The sequence below is a fragment of the Bison bison genome, unplaced genomic scaffold (assembly GCF_000754665.1).
Source record: "Bison bison bison isolate TAMUID 2011002044 unplaced genomic scaffold, Bison_UMD1.0 scf7180017864495, whole genome shotgun sequence".
Lineage (NCBI taxonomy): Eukaryota > Metazoa > Chordata > Mammalia > Artiodactyla > Bovidae > Bison > Bison bison.
Window position 1 is genome coordinate 4,068,277 of NW_011495054.1, and position 18,619 is coordinate 4,086,895.

General features: G+C 52.2%; 1 protein-coding gene across 1 annotated transcript in view; it reads left to right on the forward strand.

The window, feature by feature from the left end:
• The first annotated feature begins 319 nt into the window (after positions 1-319).
• The window catches only part of RBM19 (RNA binding motif protein 19), a 122,201-nt gene continuing 103,901 nt past the window's right edge, over positions 320-18,619 (forward strand). Inside the window, exons 1-15 of the mRNA XM_010828831.1 lie at positions 320-478; positions 2,758-2,940; positions 3,315-3,440; positions 3,630-3,668; positions 3,939-4,131; positions 5,230-5,489; positions 7,142-7,222; positions 9,379-9,457; positions 10,743-10,814; positions 11,742-11,945; positions 12,472-12,602; positions 13,360-13,481; positions 13,922-14,018; positions 14,565-14,751; positions 15,971-16,061. Coding sequence (XP_010827133.1) covers positions 443-478; positions 2,758-2,940; positions 3,315-3,440; positions 3,630-3,668; positions 3,939-4,131; positions 5,230-5,489; positions 7,142-7,222; positions 9,379-9,457; positions 10,743-10,814; positions 11,742-11,945; positions 12,472-12,602; positions 13,360-13,481; positions 13,922-14,018; positions 14,565-14,751; positions 15,971-16,061 — 1,901 coding nt within the window. The 5' untranslated portion in view covers positions 320-442. The remainder of the gene's footprint in view (positions 479-2,757; positions 2,941-3,314; positions 3,441-3,629; positions 3,669-3,938; positions 4,132-5,229; positions 5,490-7,141; positions 7,223-9,378; positions 9,458-10,742; positions 10,815-11,741; positions 11,946-12,471; positions 12,603-13,359; positions 13,482-13,921; positions 14,019-14,564; positions 14,752-15,970; positions 16,062-18,619) is intronic.

An 18,619-nucleotide genomic window follows, 5' to 3' on the forward strand; every position in this document is an offset into this window, starting at 1 on the left:
TCAAAGACAGGCAAGATTCCCTAATCCTGCCCCCACTCACAGGGCCAGTTAAAAGCTGAATAATAATAAAATAAAACGGAAAAGATAGCTAAAACGATTTCTGCTTAAGCACAGTTCAAACACTGCTCCAGCCAGTCAATTCCCTGCCAATGTTACGAACGAGCGCCCCCTGCCGGCCTAGCCATTACGGTGTCTTACCCAGGCGCCGCCAAACAGCCTGCGCCTGCGCAGGATGCAAGCACTCAGGCCCGCCCCTTAGAGGGTGTAACTTCCTTGGGTAGGTCTTTGGCCACGCCTACTTCCGTAGAGGCGGGCTACGTCTCTAGCACGTGACTTTGTTCCGGCTTGCCAAAGATGGCGGCGCCCAGAGCGGTAGCGTGAAAGTTAGCCGTGGTAGTCGCTGCCTATTCGTGCTGAAATCAAAACAGTGGGACAGTTCGCCATGTCGCGACTGATCGTGAAGAACCTCCCGAATGGGGTGAGTACAGAAACTGGGTTTGAGAATCTGAAATTGGGACCCAGCCAGAAGTTGGAGGTCGGGAGGGAGGTGCCTGGGGATTCTTGAGGGGCTTTCTCTCTCGGGCAGGGTTCCTGGATGATTCCGCAGGATTGTCGGCAGATTCATTTGACGGCTGGGAGAGACGGGTAGTGCCTCTTAAAGGTTTTACATCTGGCCCCTTGGTCCCCCAAACCTCTTTCCCAGGGAGGTGCTAGTCCCCACGTCGTGTCGAATGCCTTGCTCCCATAACCCCCTTGTTCGATCCCTTTTTTTTGTTGACTTCTGACTGAATTAGACACTGCATCTACATTCCTCTTCCATTTGGGATACTGTCTGGGAGAAAAATGGGGTGTAATAGGCTGGGTACCTGCGTTATAGTTCCCGGTTCTCGCCTTGAGGGCAGTAGGAATGAATAGTTTTAAGAAAACTGAGTGACTGTGAAAGGTTTTAAACCACTTAATTCCGTAAGTGGAAAGGGGTGGCCCAGTCATACTTGTCTCTGCCTAGAGCCCACAGAACCTGGCACTGTGGTAGGCATGCAATAAAAGCATCACGAATAAATGTGAAAAGATAACTGAATGTGTAGTGTCAGATGGCTAGATGCCTTCTACCCCAGAGGATTGTCTGTACGTATTTAACAGTGACCTTTCCTTGGGTGGAGAGGGCCCTCCACCTCTGGTGTGGCCAGTAAGCTCATTCCCCAAATACAAAATGTGCCATGTGGATGGCATGAGAGATCTGTACTCCTTAGAAAGAGTAAGAACATAAAGCCATTTCTGTTTCATTTTTGTGGTTTTTTACTTTACCTTTTTTCCCTCCGTGGCAGGTTGGGGGTAATCACTTAACCATATGATTATGAAAATTCAGTATAAAATGAGGAGCAAAATCTTTTTTTTTTAAGGGTCTTTAAAAATTTTTTATATTTATTTGGCTGTGGGATCTTTAGTTGTGGCATTTGAACTCTTAGTTGTGGCATATGGAATTCAGTTCTCTGACCAGGAGCCCCTGCATTGGGAGCACAGAGTCTTAGCCACTGGCCAGCCAAGCAAAGACTTTTGTTCTGTCCTGTCCTCCATCTCCAAGAGTAACCATTTTTATGACTTGGCGTCTCTTGACAAGTTACTTATTTCAAAATCCTTAATGTCATCACACAGTAAGCCTGCATATTGTCAGCTCCTACAACTGTTTGTAACTAATTCTATTTATCAGACAAGATATACAATAGGAAGAGATAGGCCATACTGAGAAGCAAAATGAGATGGTAGTTAGAGGGGAAGAAAGGGTCGCCATGCTAAAATCCTCATTCATCAGAGTGAGGCATCAAGAGATGCTGTCTAAAGCTAAAGGATGGATCAGTAATAGATGGGTTTTTTAAGATTTTTATTTATTTATTTAGTTTTGACTGTGCTTGGCCTCCATTGCTGAGTGGGGGTTTTCTCTAGTTGCAAAGCAAGTGCTTCTCACTGCAGTGGCATCTCTTGTTGCAAAGCACAAGTTCTAGAACAAGGGCTCAGTAGTTGTGGTGCACAGGCTTAGACCTTCCACAGCATGTGGGATCTTCCAGGACCAGGGATTGAACCTGTGTCCCCTGCATTTCAAGGCAGATTCTTAACCACTGGACCACCAGGGAAGCCCCCAATAATTGGTATTTTTAAAGTAACCTATTTAGGGTAAATGATGAAAGAATTAAAAACAATAAATAACAGAGACTGGAAGGGAGGAATGGATGATGTAGGTTTCTTATCTTTCATAGTGGAAGTCAGCAGGTAGTCTTTGGGGGTATAAATAGGCCAGGAAACAAAGTTGAGAGCTGACTGTTGGGACATAGAACGGTGCTTATGAGGAGTCCTGAAAACAAGCTGTAAAGATGCTTACTCCTGTCTCCCACAATCAGCAAACACTGTGCGGTTTACCATGTTCCGTATTTCACACATCTACTGTGACAGCATTTGTTAGATGTTTGCATCGCAGCAGCTACTGTGCTGGGCTCCTGGCACAATAGGTCTCATTAACCTCCTAGCAGCCCACAGGCCTGCAGGATTCTGAGTCTTGACTTCCTCACTGATGAAGGGACTTGGTTAAGGCCACACACAGACCAGTGTTGGAGCTGGGTTAGAACCAGGTGCCAGCCACAAAGCATGCTCTGCCACTGCCCCGCCTAAGGGGAGGAATCCCGGGGTCTCGGGTTCCCAGCCCATTTTGTCCCTTTGGCTCCGAGGCCTCCCAGCTCCTCCCTCACCATTCCTGTCCTGTCCTAGATGAAGGAGGAGCGTTTCCGGCAGCTCTTCACCGCCTTTGGCACGCTGACGGACTGCAGCCTCAAGTTCACCAAAGACGGCAAGTTCCGCAAGTTTGGCTTCATCGGCTTCAAGTCCAAGGAAGAGGCCCAGACGGCGCTGAACCATTTCAACAAGAGTTTTATTGACACGTCCCGGATCACGGTGAGCGGGCATGGACCTCACCCCCACCTGCCTGTCGCCAGGGATGCCCTGGCTCTTTCTCTCCACATGCGAGACCAGTGCCTGGCCCCTTCCAGACCGTGATGCCTTTGGTCTTCCTCACTGTTCTCAGATCCTCGTGCTTGTTAATCCCCTGCAGCATTTGTAGAAGCGGTTTTCCCCAGAGTCTCTGATTCCCTGCGTTGGGGGAGAGGAGCCAAGAATTTGTGTGTCTCCCAAACTCACAGGTGATGGTGTTGCCACTGCTCCCAAATGAGAAGCTCTGGTCTACAGTGTTCACCCACTGCCCCTGGTCAGCAGCCGCCTGTGCTGGGCGTGGTGGCAGGTGTCATCATCAGCCTCTCTGTCTCTCGCAGGTGGAGTTCTGCAAGGCCTTTGGGGACCCGACAAAGCCCCGAGCCTGGAGCAAGCATGCTCAGAAATCGAGCCAGTCCAAGCCGCCCCCAAAAGACAAAGACGCCATCTCCACAGAACCTAAGAAAGTGCGTGGATGGTCACTCCCAGCCATATCCCGGGTGTCAGCAGAGCAGTCACCCCAGGAAGGCAGGGTAGTGGGAGGTAGAGGGATCTGAGAATCCCTCTTGGATGGTTCCCAAAAGCAGCCCTCCCAGGGCAGTGGGGTTCCATCTCCTTTCATCTCTGACCCTCACACCTGTGCCTTCTGTTTGCAGGACGACAAGAAGAAGAAGGTCGCAGGTGAACTGGAGAAGGTGGGTCTGTCTTGGTGACCACGCAGAGGGTGGGCAGCAGAGACGGCCCTTGCCCCCCGTCTCTCCTTGCCATGTCTCTGTGGCTTCTTCGTCTTTCTGTCCAGTGCCACTCTCCCCAGGACCAACCCGCCTGGCCCCCGGGAGCCCTCTAGAGACTGGGGGAACATGGCCTCAGAGAACGTGGTTACTCTCCAAAGAGTTAGCAAGGTTGAGCCCTCCCTGACCTACTTTGCCTGTTCTCTCTTCTTCCCGCTTCTCTGGTGCCCACAGCTGAAAGACGATAATGAGTTCCAGGAGTTCCTGTCGGTTCACCAGAAGCGGACACAGGTGGCCACTTGGGCGAACGATGCCCTGGACGCTGAGCCCTCGAAAGGGAAGAGCAAGCCAGCCAATGATTACCTGAACTTTGACTCCGACTCAGGGCAGGAGAGCGAGGAGGAGGAAGATGGGGAGAACTCGGAAGGTGAGGGTATGCCCCCCGCTATAGTGTGCGCCCTGCACCTGCCCGCACCTGAGCACGAGTGACCTGGGAGATAGCAGATCAGATGCTGCCCTGTAGAGGGTTGATTATCCCAACCATGGGTACGTCGGACTTGATCGATCCTGGTCCCTTATCCAGTCAGTGGATTACTCACTCAAGAATTGATTGAGCGCCTGCTGTATGCCAGGCAGTGGATGTAGCAGTGAGCAAAAGACGAGAGTCTGCTCCTATGGAGCTGTCGTCCTGGTGGGGAAAGAAACAGTAAAGGAATCAGACTGATTCCTTGTTCAGTATTCAGTAAATGACGTGGACATGAGTGCCACAGAGAGAAAGCAGGAAGTGGGGGGTGGGAGAGGCCCCGGAGAAGGGTGGTCCTTGAACAGAGGCGGTGAGGGATGAGCCTCTGTCCTTAGAAGGGGCTCACGGTGTAGCCATAAGGGGCTCAGCGTGGTGAGTGCGGTGATCGAGGGGTGGAATCAACTTCGGTTGAAAGGCAAGGGAGTGAATTTGAGGTGAGTTTTATGACCGGTAAAGTCTCTGTGCAAAGCTGGGATCCAAAGGACTCAGTGGGAGTTGGGGGGACTCAGAGAGGGTGGAGGGTGAGGAGGGGCTCCAGGCAGAGGGAAAGGCGTGGCAGAGGAGTGGGAAGAGCAGGAGCCAGGGGGTGTCCACATGCTCAGGGCGGCTGCAGCAGAGGGGGCTGGCGGAGAAGCCAGTGAGCTCACCAGACCCCATGAGGAGTTTGGATTTCCCCTGAAAGAGCAACTGGGGTAAAACCCGAGCTCCTTGTTAGGCCTGGGAGCCACCGCCAGGTCTGGCTCAAGGAGTAAAAATCCTCTCTAGGGTCTCAAAAAGTTGTGAAGCCTCACACTTGGCCAGTAAGAGAGGCTGGTGAGAGAGCCCTGAAATTCTCCACGTGGAGTGTGGAAACTGTCAGAACACTGTCATTTCAGTTATTTATCCAAGGGCTGGCTGGGCACCAGGGGGGCTTGGCAGGGGCTCCTGGTCACCATGAGCTTGGCACCTAGTGTGTCACACCACCACGCTGTCTGCCACCCCAGCCCTCTGGTTTGCTCGCAGCCATCACCAGTTCCAGCCTTTCCATCTTTCCAGAGGAGGAGGATGGCCTCAAACCCAAGGAACCCAAGGAACCCAAGGCAGCCGTGCAGAAGGAGCTGTCCGACATGGACTACCTGAAGTCCAAGGTGGTGGCAGCTGAGTCACCGTCCTCAGAGGAGAGTGAAGATGAAGCTGTGAACTGTGAAGAGGGGAGTGAGTCAGAGGAAGAGGGTTCCTTTGCTGCCCCTGCCCAGCAGGACAGGGAGGCGGCCCCAGCCAAGGTGTGTGTGGATCTGTGAGGACCTGGGGAGGGAGACCTGGACCTCGCCTACCTTCCCTGCAGCCCCTTTGTGGGGAGCTTAATATTAAGGAAGGATAGTTCAGCAGCCTGGAGACCTGCCTTAGCTCTCAGCCCAGCTGCTTGCTTGCTGTGTTACCCCAAGCAAGCACACTCCCTCTCTGAATTTGGTTCCTTTTGCTAAGAGAGAGGCTGCCTGCCCCTCCAGAGTTGGGGGAGATGTAAACAAGCTGAAAAAGGGTCTTGAATATACTATACTTAGTATTCAGTAGGAAGGTAGGTGGGTGTGAGCCCACAGTCGGCAAGAGTAGATGAAATTAACTGAGCGTTGACTACACGTGAGGTTCAATGCCAGGCATGTTGTTTGTCACTGAATCTCATGGTAGTTGTGGGGGAATGGGGTTTCTTGTCCCATTTTACAGGTGAGGAAACTGAGGCCCAGAGAAAGGAAGTGACTTGCCCACAGGCATGGCTGGGTAGTGGTGGGAGTCAGGACCCAGATCCAGGTCTGCCAGGCTCTGGAGTCTAGATTAAAACATGGGCACTGCCTTCCAGGACGGCCACCCCGTCTCCCACATGAGGGTTCTCTTTGCTCAGGACAGCGTCCCACATCCTTTGGGTCCTCATTCCCTCTTCTCCTTCCTCCTCTTTCTCCTTTCTCTTTTCCCTCCTTTCCTTCTCTGCCCCCTCATAATTGCTGCCTCCTGTTCTCTTTTCCTAATATACATATTCAAAAGAGATAGTCAAGTGTGGCTAAGTCAGGGAACTGCGTTCAACTCCAAGCTCTGACCTGGAGCAGCCATGGGTCCCGAGGTGAAGTGCTTCTCCTCTGGCCTCTGACCTTCATGTGAGATGAGGCTCAGCGAGCCCTGGTCCCTGTGTCTGATTCCCAGGGCTCGCTGAGCCTCATCTTAGATGAAGGTCAACCCCCGTGCCTGAGTGTGCACTGGAACTCAGAAGTTGCAGGCTTCAGGGACGTATCCCACAACTCACGCAGGGCAGCGCCCCACAAAAGCACATGACTCTTTCTGCAGTGATGTTAGACCTGATTGCTCATCTACTTGGGATAATTGTAAACCTTAAATTGTGCGGGAACAGCTCAGAGCAGATTGCACCAGCAAATGAGTCCAAATCAGGGCAAGTTTTATTACCCAAGGAATTAACCCCCAAATTAGGTGTTTTTCAGAGCTGTTTCAATTCTAAAATTACAGAGGACATCCCGAACCTGTAACCTCTGTAAGACTGTTTTACAGATTCAGGAGGACGGCTGTGTCTGCGCAGTGCTTTGTGTGATGTCTGGCATAGAGTAAGCCCTGACTCCGTGGTGGCACATGTCACCTCAGGGCTCCTTCCATGTCTCTTGCCCCTCCGTGTGGCCTGGGGCCCCTGCGAGCAGACCCCCCGTGAGCCAGGCTGTGGTTCTGGCCCTCATCTTGGGGCCACACGGAGGCTTGGCATCTCCTCCGCCAGGCCCTGGCCAGATTCCGCATCCCTGGCAGGCACGATGCTCCGGGCATCGCCCGTTCGCCTAGCGGCAGGGGTTTCAGCACACTCACTGGGACGCCCAGGTCGGCTCCTCCTGCAGCCACACCTGGGACCTCAGTGCGATCATTTCTGCTCTCTGCCATCACTCAGACCGAGAAACCAGCCAGCCAGAAGGAACCCACCACCCCCCACACTGTGAAACTGCGGGGAGCCCCATTCAACGTCACAGAGGTGCGTGCCAGGAACCGGGTGAGGCAGGGAGCCCCTGGGGAGGGGGAGACAAAGCTAAGGGTGCCTGGAGCCTCTGTTTCGCTGGGGCTTCGGGGTCAGTTGAGGACTTGAGCTGTAGGGAACTGGGGGCCAAAAAGGCTGAGACATAGAATCTCGGGCATTGTCAGGCTCAGAAAACAGACGGCTATACCGAGACAGAGAAAGACTGAGCTCCCTCATTGATTATCTATACTAGGGGTGGGCAAACTTAGCTCTGCTAAAAACTTTTAAAAAGGGACCAGCTAGTAAATACCTAAGGCTTTGTGATCAGTCTGGTCTCTGTCACCACTATTCCACCCTGTTGTAGCAGAGGCAGCCCTAGATGACAGGCAATCCAGTAGGCATGGCTGTGTGCCAATAAAACTTTATTTACAAAAACAGGCAGCGGGCCGCATTTGGCCTGCATCCTATAGTTTGCTGGCTCTGAATCTACACAAGAGAGAACACTGTAAGTTTCCCTCCTTATGAAAGTAGTGTAAGTTCCGTGTAGGAAGTTTTGTTAGTGTAGCTAAACAAAAAAGCAAAAATGACCTATTGCTGGGATGACTGTAGAAATTGCCAACCCAACTGCCTGGAGAGAGGGGAGTGGTAACTAGAGAGGATCCTTGGATGCAGGACTAATGACCTCCAGGTCTGGTTACTATAGGCGGAAAGAAGGACCTTCGCAGGCAAATTGGAGCAGGCTCCTCCAAGCCCTACATCTATATCCCATTCACTGACAACCACTAATCAATTCTGGGTGCATCTTCGTAGAGATTTTTTTTCTTTGTATACAGACACTGACCTATGTCTTTTCTTTCTAAAATGCAGTTCTACAGCAGGAACTATTTTGAAACTTACCTCCCCATCATATTATGTCATAAATATTTCTGAATATTGAATATTCTGCTGCAACACCATTTTTCACGTTGCATGCTCTTCTTTACTTGGCTCTGTCACGTCTTAGTTGCAGCACGAAGGCTCAGTAGTTGTGGCACATGGGCTTAGTTGCTCTGGGGCAAGTGGGATCTTAGTTCCCTGACCAGGGATCGAATCCAAGCCCCCTGCATTGCAAGGCCAATTCTTAACCACTGGACCACCAGGAAGTCCCCTGCGTGCTTTTCTTTACTCTGGATGCACTGTGTTATATTCAGTGCTGCTGCTGCTGCTGCTAAGTCGTTTCAGTCATGTCTGACTCCTTGCAGCCCCATGGACTGTAGCCCGCCAGGCTCCTCTGTCCATGGGGATTCTCCAGACAAAAATACTGAGTTGTGTCGCCATGCCGTCTCACAGGGGATCGTCTGGACCCAGGGATCAAACCCCACATCTCATATGTCTCTTATATCCAACCCCCTAAACTGAGACATGGGTGTTGTTTCCAGTCTTCTGCTGTTTTGAATAATGATGCAGTCAGCACATTTCTTGAGATCAGAGGTCAGCAGGCTTTTCTCTATCGACATCAGTTGGTGCACATTTTAGGGTTTTGTGGACATATGATCTCTGTTGTGCTTTTTTTTTTTTTTTTAACATTATAATCCTTTGAAAATGTAAAAGCCATTCTTAGCTTGTAAGCTGTGGGCAGTATTTGACCTGTGGGCTATTGTTTGCCAGTTCTGGCTTGTATAAATATTTTATACAAACACCTGCACGTACATTATTAAGGCTTGGATACAGAAAATCAGTCACTCTCTGGAAGCTTGGCCAGTTTATGCTCTCTTCAACCGAGTATGAGAGTGCCTGTGAACCCTGGGCATCCCTCTTTATCAGTGCAACAGGTCAAAATGACATCTCATCTTTCTGAGTAATTTGTGGAACTCAGTAGTCATAAGAAAAAGATGGATTAATTGGCTAGATAACATTTAAAACTTCTCTAAGGCAACTTTGTACCATAAAGTCAAAAGGCAAACAGCAGGCATTTACAACACAAACAACAGACAGAACTCGTTTCTTTAACTTACAAACAGGTAAGTAGAAATCGGGAGCTATGGATGACCCGACAGAAAAGTAGAAGCAAGGATATCTTCTAAGAGAAAGAGTTCAAATGGCCCAGAAAGATGCTTGAGTTCACTGGTAATTAAAGAAATACAGACCAAATCTGTATTGAAATGGGGAACAAAAACTTTTTCTTCTCCTCACAGAAAAATGTCATGGAATTCCTGGCACCTCTGAAACCCGTGGCCATTCGAGTAGTGAGAAATGCTCATGGGAACAAAACAGGTGAGGCGGGGGCTGTTTCCGGGGGGGCTGGAGAGGCAGGTGCCCGGACCGGAAGGTTGGGACAGTGGAACTGTGGAGGTGCTTTGAGGGTAGTCGCTGTCCTCCTTGTGGCCCCATCTCAGTGAATGTGACAGTGCCAGGACGGAGTCTGCCTCCTGTCCCCGCCACGGGCATGCGGTGTGCGGCTGTGGAAGCAGGCCCGGCCCCCAGGCCTGGGGGCTCAGTAATGACTGTGGCCTTCAGCCCAGGGGCTGGGGACCCCCGGGGACTGAAAGTAGGAAGAGGCCACGATCAGATTCAGGATGGCCCCCTGCTGGTGAGAGGAGGGTCTGGGGCAGGGCCCGAGGAGGTAGGTGGGCTGGGCTGGGGGCTTTTGCAGTCCCCAAGGGGAGGGTCTTGTGACACAGACCAAAACCCTGGCCTTTGGCGCAAATTACGGCCCTGCCACCTGCTAGCCATGTGTCCGTGGACACATTCCTTAACTCAGGTTCCCCAACCCTGGACCACAGATTGGTACACGTCCACGGCCTGTTAGGAACTGCACAGCAGGAGGGCAGCAGCTGGCGAGCAAGGGAGGCTTCGTCTGTATTCACAGCCACTCCCATCGCTCAAATTACCGCGTTACCACAATATAACAGAAATAAAGTGCACAAGAAACGCAGTGCGCGTGAATCACCCTGAAAGCACCCCCACTCCCAGTCTATGGAAAATCGTCTCCACGAAACCAGTCCCTGGTGCCAGAAAGGCTGGAGACCTCTGTCTTAGCACGCCTCTAGGAAAGTGGGGAGGGGAGGCCCCTCCCTCTGCGGCTCTCGGGGTTGAGGCCCCTTGAGGTCGAGGCCTCTCATTCTCAGAAAGACTCCTTGGAAAGGCACCTCCTTGTCTGTGCCAGTCAGAGCCACAGGCAGTCACTGTGCAGGTGGCCCCTCTGGTGCCAAGCTGGGCACAACCCTGCCACCACAGACACTTGTCTGGAGAAGGCCAAGGAGCAGTCACTGGTCAGCGCGGGGTGAGGCTGGGAGGGAGGCCAAGATCGCCTATGTTCGTGACTCCTGTGGTCCAGCACTTTCGTTCCAGAAAGCCAGCCACAGGGTCAGAACTCTTCCTGCAGAGGGAAATTTGCCCTGGGGAGAGGGGAGTGGAAAGAAGAACCTGTGGGATTTGCCAAAAACTGTAGGTTTCCCTGCTGCTTCCCCCAAACACCTAGCACAGCGTGAGTGTTCCTCGTGGCGCCCACCAGTGTCTGCAGCCTGCGGACCTCACCTTTGTCGTGGTCCTTTTGCAGGGTACGTCTTTGTGGATTTCAGCAGTGAAGAGGAAGTGAGGAAGGCCCTGAAATGCAACAGGGAGTACATGGGTAAGGATGCCCGCATGGTGGCAGGGGCTCTTTCAGTCAGCTACTCCGTAAGGTCATGTTAGGGGTCTGCTGTGCGCTGCCAGGCACTGCCTGGGGCACTGAGGATAAGGCCCCTGCCCTCCTAGGGCAGAGATCAGGCTGAGTCTCCTGTAGAGGAAACATATCGAGAGGGGGAGAGAGGCGGTAACCAGAGGGGCTGTGCTGTGGACAGATGCAGGCAAGGGTGGGGATTGGAGGATTTAAACAGGATCTTGTCTTCTTGGACCACGTTGAGCGGTGACATTGGAGCAGAGGCTGGAGGAATTGAGGAAGCTGGCTCTGGCTTTGTGGGGCGGGGCTGTTCCGGTACAGGAAACTTGAGGTCCAGACTTGGGAGGTCTCTGGACTCTCTACAAGGACGTGATCTCTGACCCCTCCCTGGTGTGGACAGGTGACTCAGATCCAGCCATCAACCCTTTGTGAGGACATGAGTTCTTTTAGAGAAGGGAGTAACCTAAGGAGTCTTGCTCGCAGCCCAGGTGGTAGGATTTATTGAGTGCCTGTGTGCGTGTAGAGGGAAGGTGATGGTTGCAGTCTAATCAGCTGCTCAGAGCGATGCAAGGACACAGCTGAGCGGCACCACCAGGGTGGGGCTGTCACCCGAGATGATTCCCAGGGCAGCGCCAGGGACCGGGCCCTGGAATCAGGAAGATGCAGCCCTGTGACCCAGGCCAGCTCCCGCAGGGCTGAAGCCGAGCTTGCAGGCTGAGTGACATTCAGGCCCGGCTTCAGCTGGGGCCACAGCCCTGGTGAGCAGAGCCTGGCATGCGGTGCCATCCCCAGCCGCCTTCGCCGTGGCCTCTGGAAGGCAGCAGCAACGATGAATCTGGAAGCTGGGAGGTTCCGGGCCTCCCCCCGGCCGGGCCCTGACGACCTTCCCTTGCCCAGGTGGACGCTACATCGAGGTGTTCAGGGAAAGGAATGTCCCCGCGGCCAAGGCGCCCCTGAAGAATGGTGCCAAACCCTGGCAAGGCCGGACGCTCGGGGAGCACGAAGAGGAGGAGGACCTGGCCGACTCCGGGAGGCTCTTCGTGCGGAACCTGCCCTACACCAGCTCTGAGGAGGACCTGGAGAAGCTCTTCTCCAGATACGGTAGGGTGGTGGCCTCCGGCTCACTGCACGCACCCAGGGCAAGTGGCCTGAGTCCCTGTCTGCCTAGGCTTAACCTTGGCCTGACGACTTCCCTTGCTGGTCTCAGTTTTCTCATCCATAAATTGGGCTTCATCATCTCTGAGCTGCTATCAGTCAGGTTGTAGGTAGAGGAGCTCGAAGTCCTAGATAGCATCACAGCCACCCTTTGTGATCTGAACCCAGACTCCCTTAGCCCTCACTCATTAAAACTCAGAATTGACAGGGTTGGGTATGGTTTTCTGAGATATCCCTGGTGTCCAAACTCTGACTTTGGTCTTGGAAGCCCACTCACTGTGTGTGCGAATATGAAGTGCTCTCCAGTCTGAATTCTGCTGTCTAAATAGTCCTCCTGTTTAGTTCAGCAGCCGCCTCAGCTCCACGCTCTCACTGGTTAAAACCCCTCCCCTGACTAGTGCCCAGCATTTTCCTGCCCGGAGCTCACACCTGGCCCTGGCCCATGGGACACTGACGCCCTTCCTGCCCACAGGTCCCGTGTCGGAGCTGCATTACCCCATCGACAGCCTGACCAAGAAGCCCAAGGGCTTTGCCTTCGTCACCTTCATGTTCCCGGAGCATGCCGTGAAGGCCTATGCCGAGGTGGACGGGCAGGTTTTCCAGGTGATGGCCTGTGGGCTGGCGGACGACTGGTGGGCCCAGGCGGTGGGAGGAGGCCGTGAGTGTATGCACATGCGCGTGTGCAGGCACGGACATGCAAGCCAGCTTCTAGGGACACGCACCTGATGCCCGTGAAGCCACCTCCTGATCTGAGCTGCTGGGAGGGTCCCCCCCCCACAGCCCCACCCCAAGGGCAGGGTCTGTTGAGTTCTGGTCCCTGATTTAGTGCCTAGAGGAGCGCCTGGCACATAGTAGGCCTTTAAAAAGTGTTTGTGGATTAAATGAACATGCTCTCCAGCTTGAGAAATATCACTTGGAGGAGAAGTAAGGAAGGAAAGGGTTTTGAACCGGGCATTGAAACAGCCACAGTATAGAATGTAGGAAGCTTCTCTTTCCAAGTAGCGTGCTCGGCGCACGCGCCTCCCTTTCCTGTCAGTCATTCACTCGTTCATGATCTGTTGATCCCCTGCAGGCGCCAGGCCGGACCTGATTCTTGCCCGCATGGGGCGCACATGCTCACAGGGACAGGGTAGGGTGGAGAGCCTACAGGCGTTACTTACAAACTGCACAGCGTGCTCTTTAAGGCGGCATCAGACCCCTGTGCTAACCTCGTGGGTGTTCTGCCCGAGGCTCCCATCTTAAGACAGAACTCTCAGCGCTGGTCCAGCCCCCGCGTGGAGAGGCCAGCGTCCCCCAGGCAGGATGTAGAAGCACTAGCCCCCTGCCTGTCCTCACCTCCTTCCTCTCGTCCCCACTCCAGGGCAGGATGCTCCACGTGTTACCATCCACCATCAAGAAGGAGGCCAGTGAGGATGCCAATGCCCCGGAATCATCGTCCTACAAGAAGAAGAAAGAGTCCAAGGACAAAGCCAACAGCTCCAGGTCCATACCCGCCTCCGACCCGGGCTTCCCTGCCCTCGTCCCTCCTCTCCCTGCCCCCTGGGCTCCCGGCTCCTCGTGGTGACCTTAGCCCCTCATCTGTAACCTTGTTGCACCTCAGTTTCCCCATCTGTAAGATGAGGAGAATCAGAATCAGTGGTGCCTCACTTTCATGGTGTTGTAAGGATCAAGTGAGTTATTGTAAGTTATCCACTTGGTCCCTGGTGTGGAGTGAGTGCTTGACGGACCTGAGGGGGTGTTAGTATCATCGTGACTCCGTTGTCTGTGGGCCCTGGGGGTTTGGCCTACACCAGGTAAGACTGAGCAGAAGGAGGCTTTGGGGACTTAGGGAGGCAGGCCCAGGAGCTCCTTTCTTACAGGCTTTGCATCTGAAAAGAGCTTCCCCTATTCACCATCCGTCTGATCTCTTTGTCCTGCCTCAGCTCTCACAACTGGAACACGCTGTTCATGGGCCCCAACGCTGTGGCCGACGCCATCGCCCAGAAGTACAGCGCCACCAAGAGTCAAGTGTTCGACCACGTGAGTGGGCGCCCCATCTGACGTGTCCCCTGCTCTGGGCAGGGGAGGGGGTGCTCTGGACCTGCTCTTGGGGAGTGGTTCTGTGTGGGAAGGCAGCAGGGCCATAAAGGGCAACAGTCCAGCTCTTCTTGAACCTTCCGCCAGAGGAGGAGGTGAGGTCATTAACCAAGGCGCCCTGCATTGGGGTGATAACTTGAAGAAAGCTTCAGCCAAGTAGGGGGACAGAGTGAGAGCGAGCAGGCCGCTCAGGGGTGAGACATTCTAGCATAAATTGAACAGAGGGTGAAGCTGAGTCTGTATAGAAGCCCCGAGGTATGAATGAACTTGACATGAGACCCTTACGTACGAGTGGAGGGGTGAACATGGGGTCCTTGATTCACCCCGACACACGTGGACCCCAGAACCATCAAGTCAGCGGGCATCCACGGGGAGCATCCATAGGGTCTCGCTCTATCCATGCCTCCTCCTCAGACTGTTAGGAGGTGTGACAGCTGACCTGTTGCCTGCCCAACAGCCGACAGGGCACCTTCCCTTTCCCTCCCGCAGGAGACCAAGGGCAGCGTGGCTGTGCGTGTGGCCCTGGGAGAGACCCAGCTAGTCCAGGAAGTGCGGCGTTTCCTCCTCGACAACGGGGTCTGTCTGGACTCCTTCAGCCAGGTGGGTGCCCTCGGGGGTGGGGGTCTCAACATCAAGGGACGTGGGCAAGGGTTGGAGGGTCAGGTCTGTCAAAGACGTTGACTTTGCAACTGTCAATTAAAGTAAGAAAGATCATTGGCTTAGACTCCTGGCCTGTCGGAGCTGGATGGTGTCTCTTGGGGGCTGATAGGCAAGAGTTTCTGCACACAGGTTGGGTGTGTGTGTGAAAGTCGCTCAGTCGTATCTGACTCTTTGCGACCCTTTGGACTATACAGTCCGTGGAATTCTTTAGGCCAGAATCCTGGAGTGGATAGTAACCTTTCCTTTCTCCAGGGGTTCTTACCATCCCAGGGATCAAACCCAGGTCTCCTGCATTGCAGGCGGATTCTTTACCAGCTGAGCCACAGGGGAAGCCCAAGAATACTGGAGTGGGTAGCCTATCCCTTCTCCAGTGGATCTTCCTGACCCAGGAATCAAACCAGGGTCTCCTGCATCGCAAGGCAGATTCTTTACCAACTGAGCCACCAGGGAGGCCCTTACACAGGTTGGGGGAGCCCTGAGCACCCTTCATCCTGTTGCTCCTCTGCCCCGCTAGCGCCTTACTAAGAGTACCTGTGGTGTGTTTGGCGGCTGAGACCTTTCTCGAGCCACGTTGGGGGAGGGTCCTCTACATGCTTCTGCCCCACTACGTAGAGGTTCTTAGGTGTCTGGACAGTGAAGTCTTCGAGGGCCTGTTGTAACACCTGACGTCACCACCACACACCACCCCCCAACACACACACATCGTTTTACTAGGAACCTGAGGTCCGGGGGCAGAGATGGGAGGACCAGAAGGTCAGACAGTGAGTCTGTTGTAGGAGCCTGGACTCAGTCTCAGGGCTTTACACCCCCAATCTGCAGTTTCCTCAACTTCACCAAACCTTAGAGTTTCACCATAAAAGAATGGTTCAGATGGAAGGACAGGTAGCTAGTAGGAGGATAATTAAATGGTTGGATGGTAAGTGGGTGCATAGAAAGTGGGAATGATGGGTAGGGGCATCTCGTGGGTAAGTGGATGGATGAATTCAGAAAATGTGCTGGTCTAACGTTCACTAGGGCTTCCCAAAGCACTCTTTGACGTTTATGTGCTTTATTAATTCTTTCACCCTCATTACAACCCCGGGGAGGCAGCACCATGTGCTCCCCTTGTACAGAATGGCCCATAATCACAGATTCACTCGTCTTGGGTCACGGTGGAGCTGGATTTGAATGCAGGCCCGAGTGTCCATGCCTCTTAACAGTGCACTCTGTGACCTGAGTTACACTTAAACACCCAGTGGTGCCCAGCTTTCCCCCGCTGCCGATGGCTTCTGTCCCCTTCTCCTCACTCAACCCTCACAGCAACCGCGGGAGGCCTATAGCTGAAAGGTGGGTGTTGCCATTAGCCCAATTTGGAGATGCACAAACTGAGGCCCTTTAGAAGAAAACAGAAGCAAAATACTCTTTGACATAAATCATAGCGGTATCTCTTTGGATCTACCTCCTAGAGCTATGAAAATAAACAAATGAGATCTAATTACACAAGAGCTTTTGCACAGAAGAGGAAACCATGATCAAAACAAAAAGACAACCCACAGAATGGGGGGAAATATTTGCAACTGATGTGATCAACAGGGGATTAATCTTCAAAATAAATAGCTCATGTAGCACAATATCAAAAATCAAATATCAATATCAGCCCAATCAGAAAGTGGGCAGAAAATCTCAGTTGACATTTCTTCAAATGAGACATAAAGATGGCCAAAAGCACGTGAAAAGATACTCAACATTGCTAATTATTAGGTAAATGCAAATCAAAACTGCAATCAGGTATCACTTGACACTAGTCAGAATGGCCATCATCAAAAAAATCTCCAAACAATAAATGCTGGAGAGGCTGCGGAGAAAAGGGAACCCTCCTGCTCCATTGGTGGGAATGTAAATTGGCACAGCCACTATGAAGAACAGCATGGCGGTTCTTTTAAAAACTAAAAATTGAGCTACCATACGATCCAGCAATCCCACTCCTGGGCATATATCTGGTTACTGCTGTTCAGTCACTAAGTTGTGTCCAACTCTGTGACTCCACGGACTGCAGCACGCCAGCTTCTGTCCTCCACTGTCTCCTGGAGTTTGCTCAGATTCATGTCCATTGAGTTGATGACGCTATCCAACATCTCATCCTCTGCTGCCCCCCTCTCCTTTTGTCGTCCATAATTTGAAAAGATTTATGTTAACATTCAGTGAAGCACTATTTGCGATAGCCAGGACATGGAAGCAACCGAAATGTCTGTCAGCAGATAAATGGATACAGATGTCCATATCTAGACTGGAATATTACTCAGCCATGAAAAAGAATGAAGTCATGCCATTTAGAGCAACATGAAGGGACCTGGATTATCATACTAAGTGAAATAATTCAGAGAAAGACAAGTATGATATCACCTACCCGTGGAATCTTTAAAAAATTATGTGAATTAACTTACAAAATAAACAGATTCACAAACTTCCAAGAAAAGCTTACAGTTCCCAGGGCAGGGGATGTGGTGGGGAGGGATAAATGAGGTTTTGGGATTGACACGTACACACACCACTGTATATAAAATAGATAATCAACAAGGGCCTTCTACTGGAGGGCTCCCTGGTGGTCCAGAGTGGTTAAGACTGCATGTCCACTGCAGCGGGAGTGGTTTTGATCCCTCGTTGGGGAACTAAGACCCCAAGTAGTGTGACCAAAAAAATGCCAAAAAGTACCTACTAGGGACTTCCCTGGTGGTCCAGTGGTTAGGCTCCATGCTTTCACTGCAAGGCACATGGGTTCGATACCTGGTCTGGAAACTAAGATCCCACAAGCCACATGGCCAGAAAATAAACACAATTTAAAAAAAAAAAAAAGGACCTACTGAAGAGCACAGGAAACTCGATATTTTGTAACTGCTTATATGGGAAAAGACTGAAAAAGAACGAATGTATGTATAAATGAATCACTTCACTCTAACCTGAAAACTAACACAGTGTTGTAAGTCAGCTGTGGTGTTGTTTAGCTGTACAGTCATGTCCGACTGTTAGTGACCCCCCAGGCTCCTCTGTCCATGGGATTCTCCAGGCAAGAATCCTGGAGTCGGTTGCCATTTCCTTCTCCAGGGAATCTTCCAGACCCAGGGATTGAACCCCCATCTCCTACATTGGCAGATTCTTTACCGAGTATACTCCAGTATAAAACAAAGGAAAAGAAAATAGGCCTAGAGGAAAAGCACTTGATCAGAGGTTTCAAATTAGACCCGTGGCTGAGTTGAGACTTGTACCCAGATAGACCCCATGCCTGGAATTCTTCCTGTTAATTTTTTCAGCTCTTGCACTCCATCTGCCATTCATTTTTAAGAAAATAATTTCTAACGTTAGCCAGCTCATGCTGAATCAGTTTGCTTATGGCAACTTGATAGACTCTTTTCCCGGAATGATCCATGAAATGGGTGTCGTGTCCCCGTGAAAGGTGATCAGCTGAGCCATAGCCGAGGGTATGTCTCAAGGTCGGACACCTGGTATCTTGGTTTGGGTTCTTCCAAAAGCCAGTTCAGAGACAGATTCAAGCACAGGTAGTTCATTGAACAGAACACACAGGCAAGAACGGGCGAGGGGGCGGATGAGCCCAGTACAGGCTGTGCTGCTGGGGCGGCAGGCTGAGGCTTTCCCGGGGGGAACACTCACCCAATTCACATGGGAGTTGTCCCACCCAAGGGACTGGGGACGTACCAACTCCAGAGGACCATGGGCCGCTCCCACTCGGTGTTAACTCCTCACACATGTGGCAACAGGTGATCTTCAGTTTCTGGCAGAGGCCCTGAGTGCAGGGATTCAGGTCCCGGCCCTGGCTGGAGTGTTATGGAAGGGCCAGCTGTGGTGAGGCAGTGTCCGAATCTGCCTCGCCTCAGAAGTGGAGGGGCTGG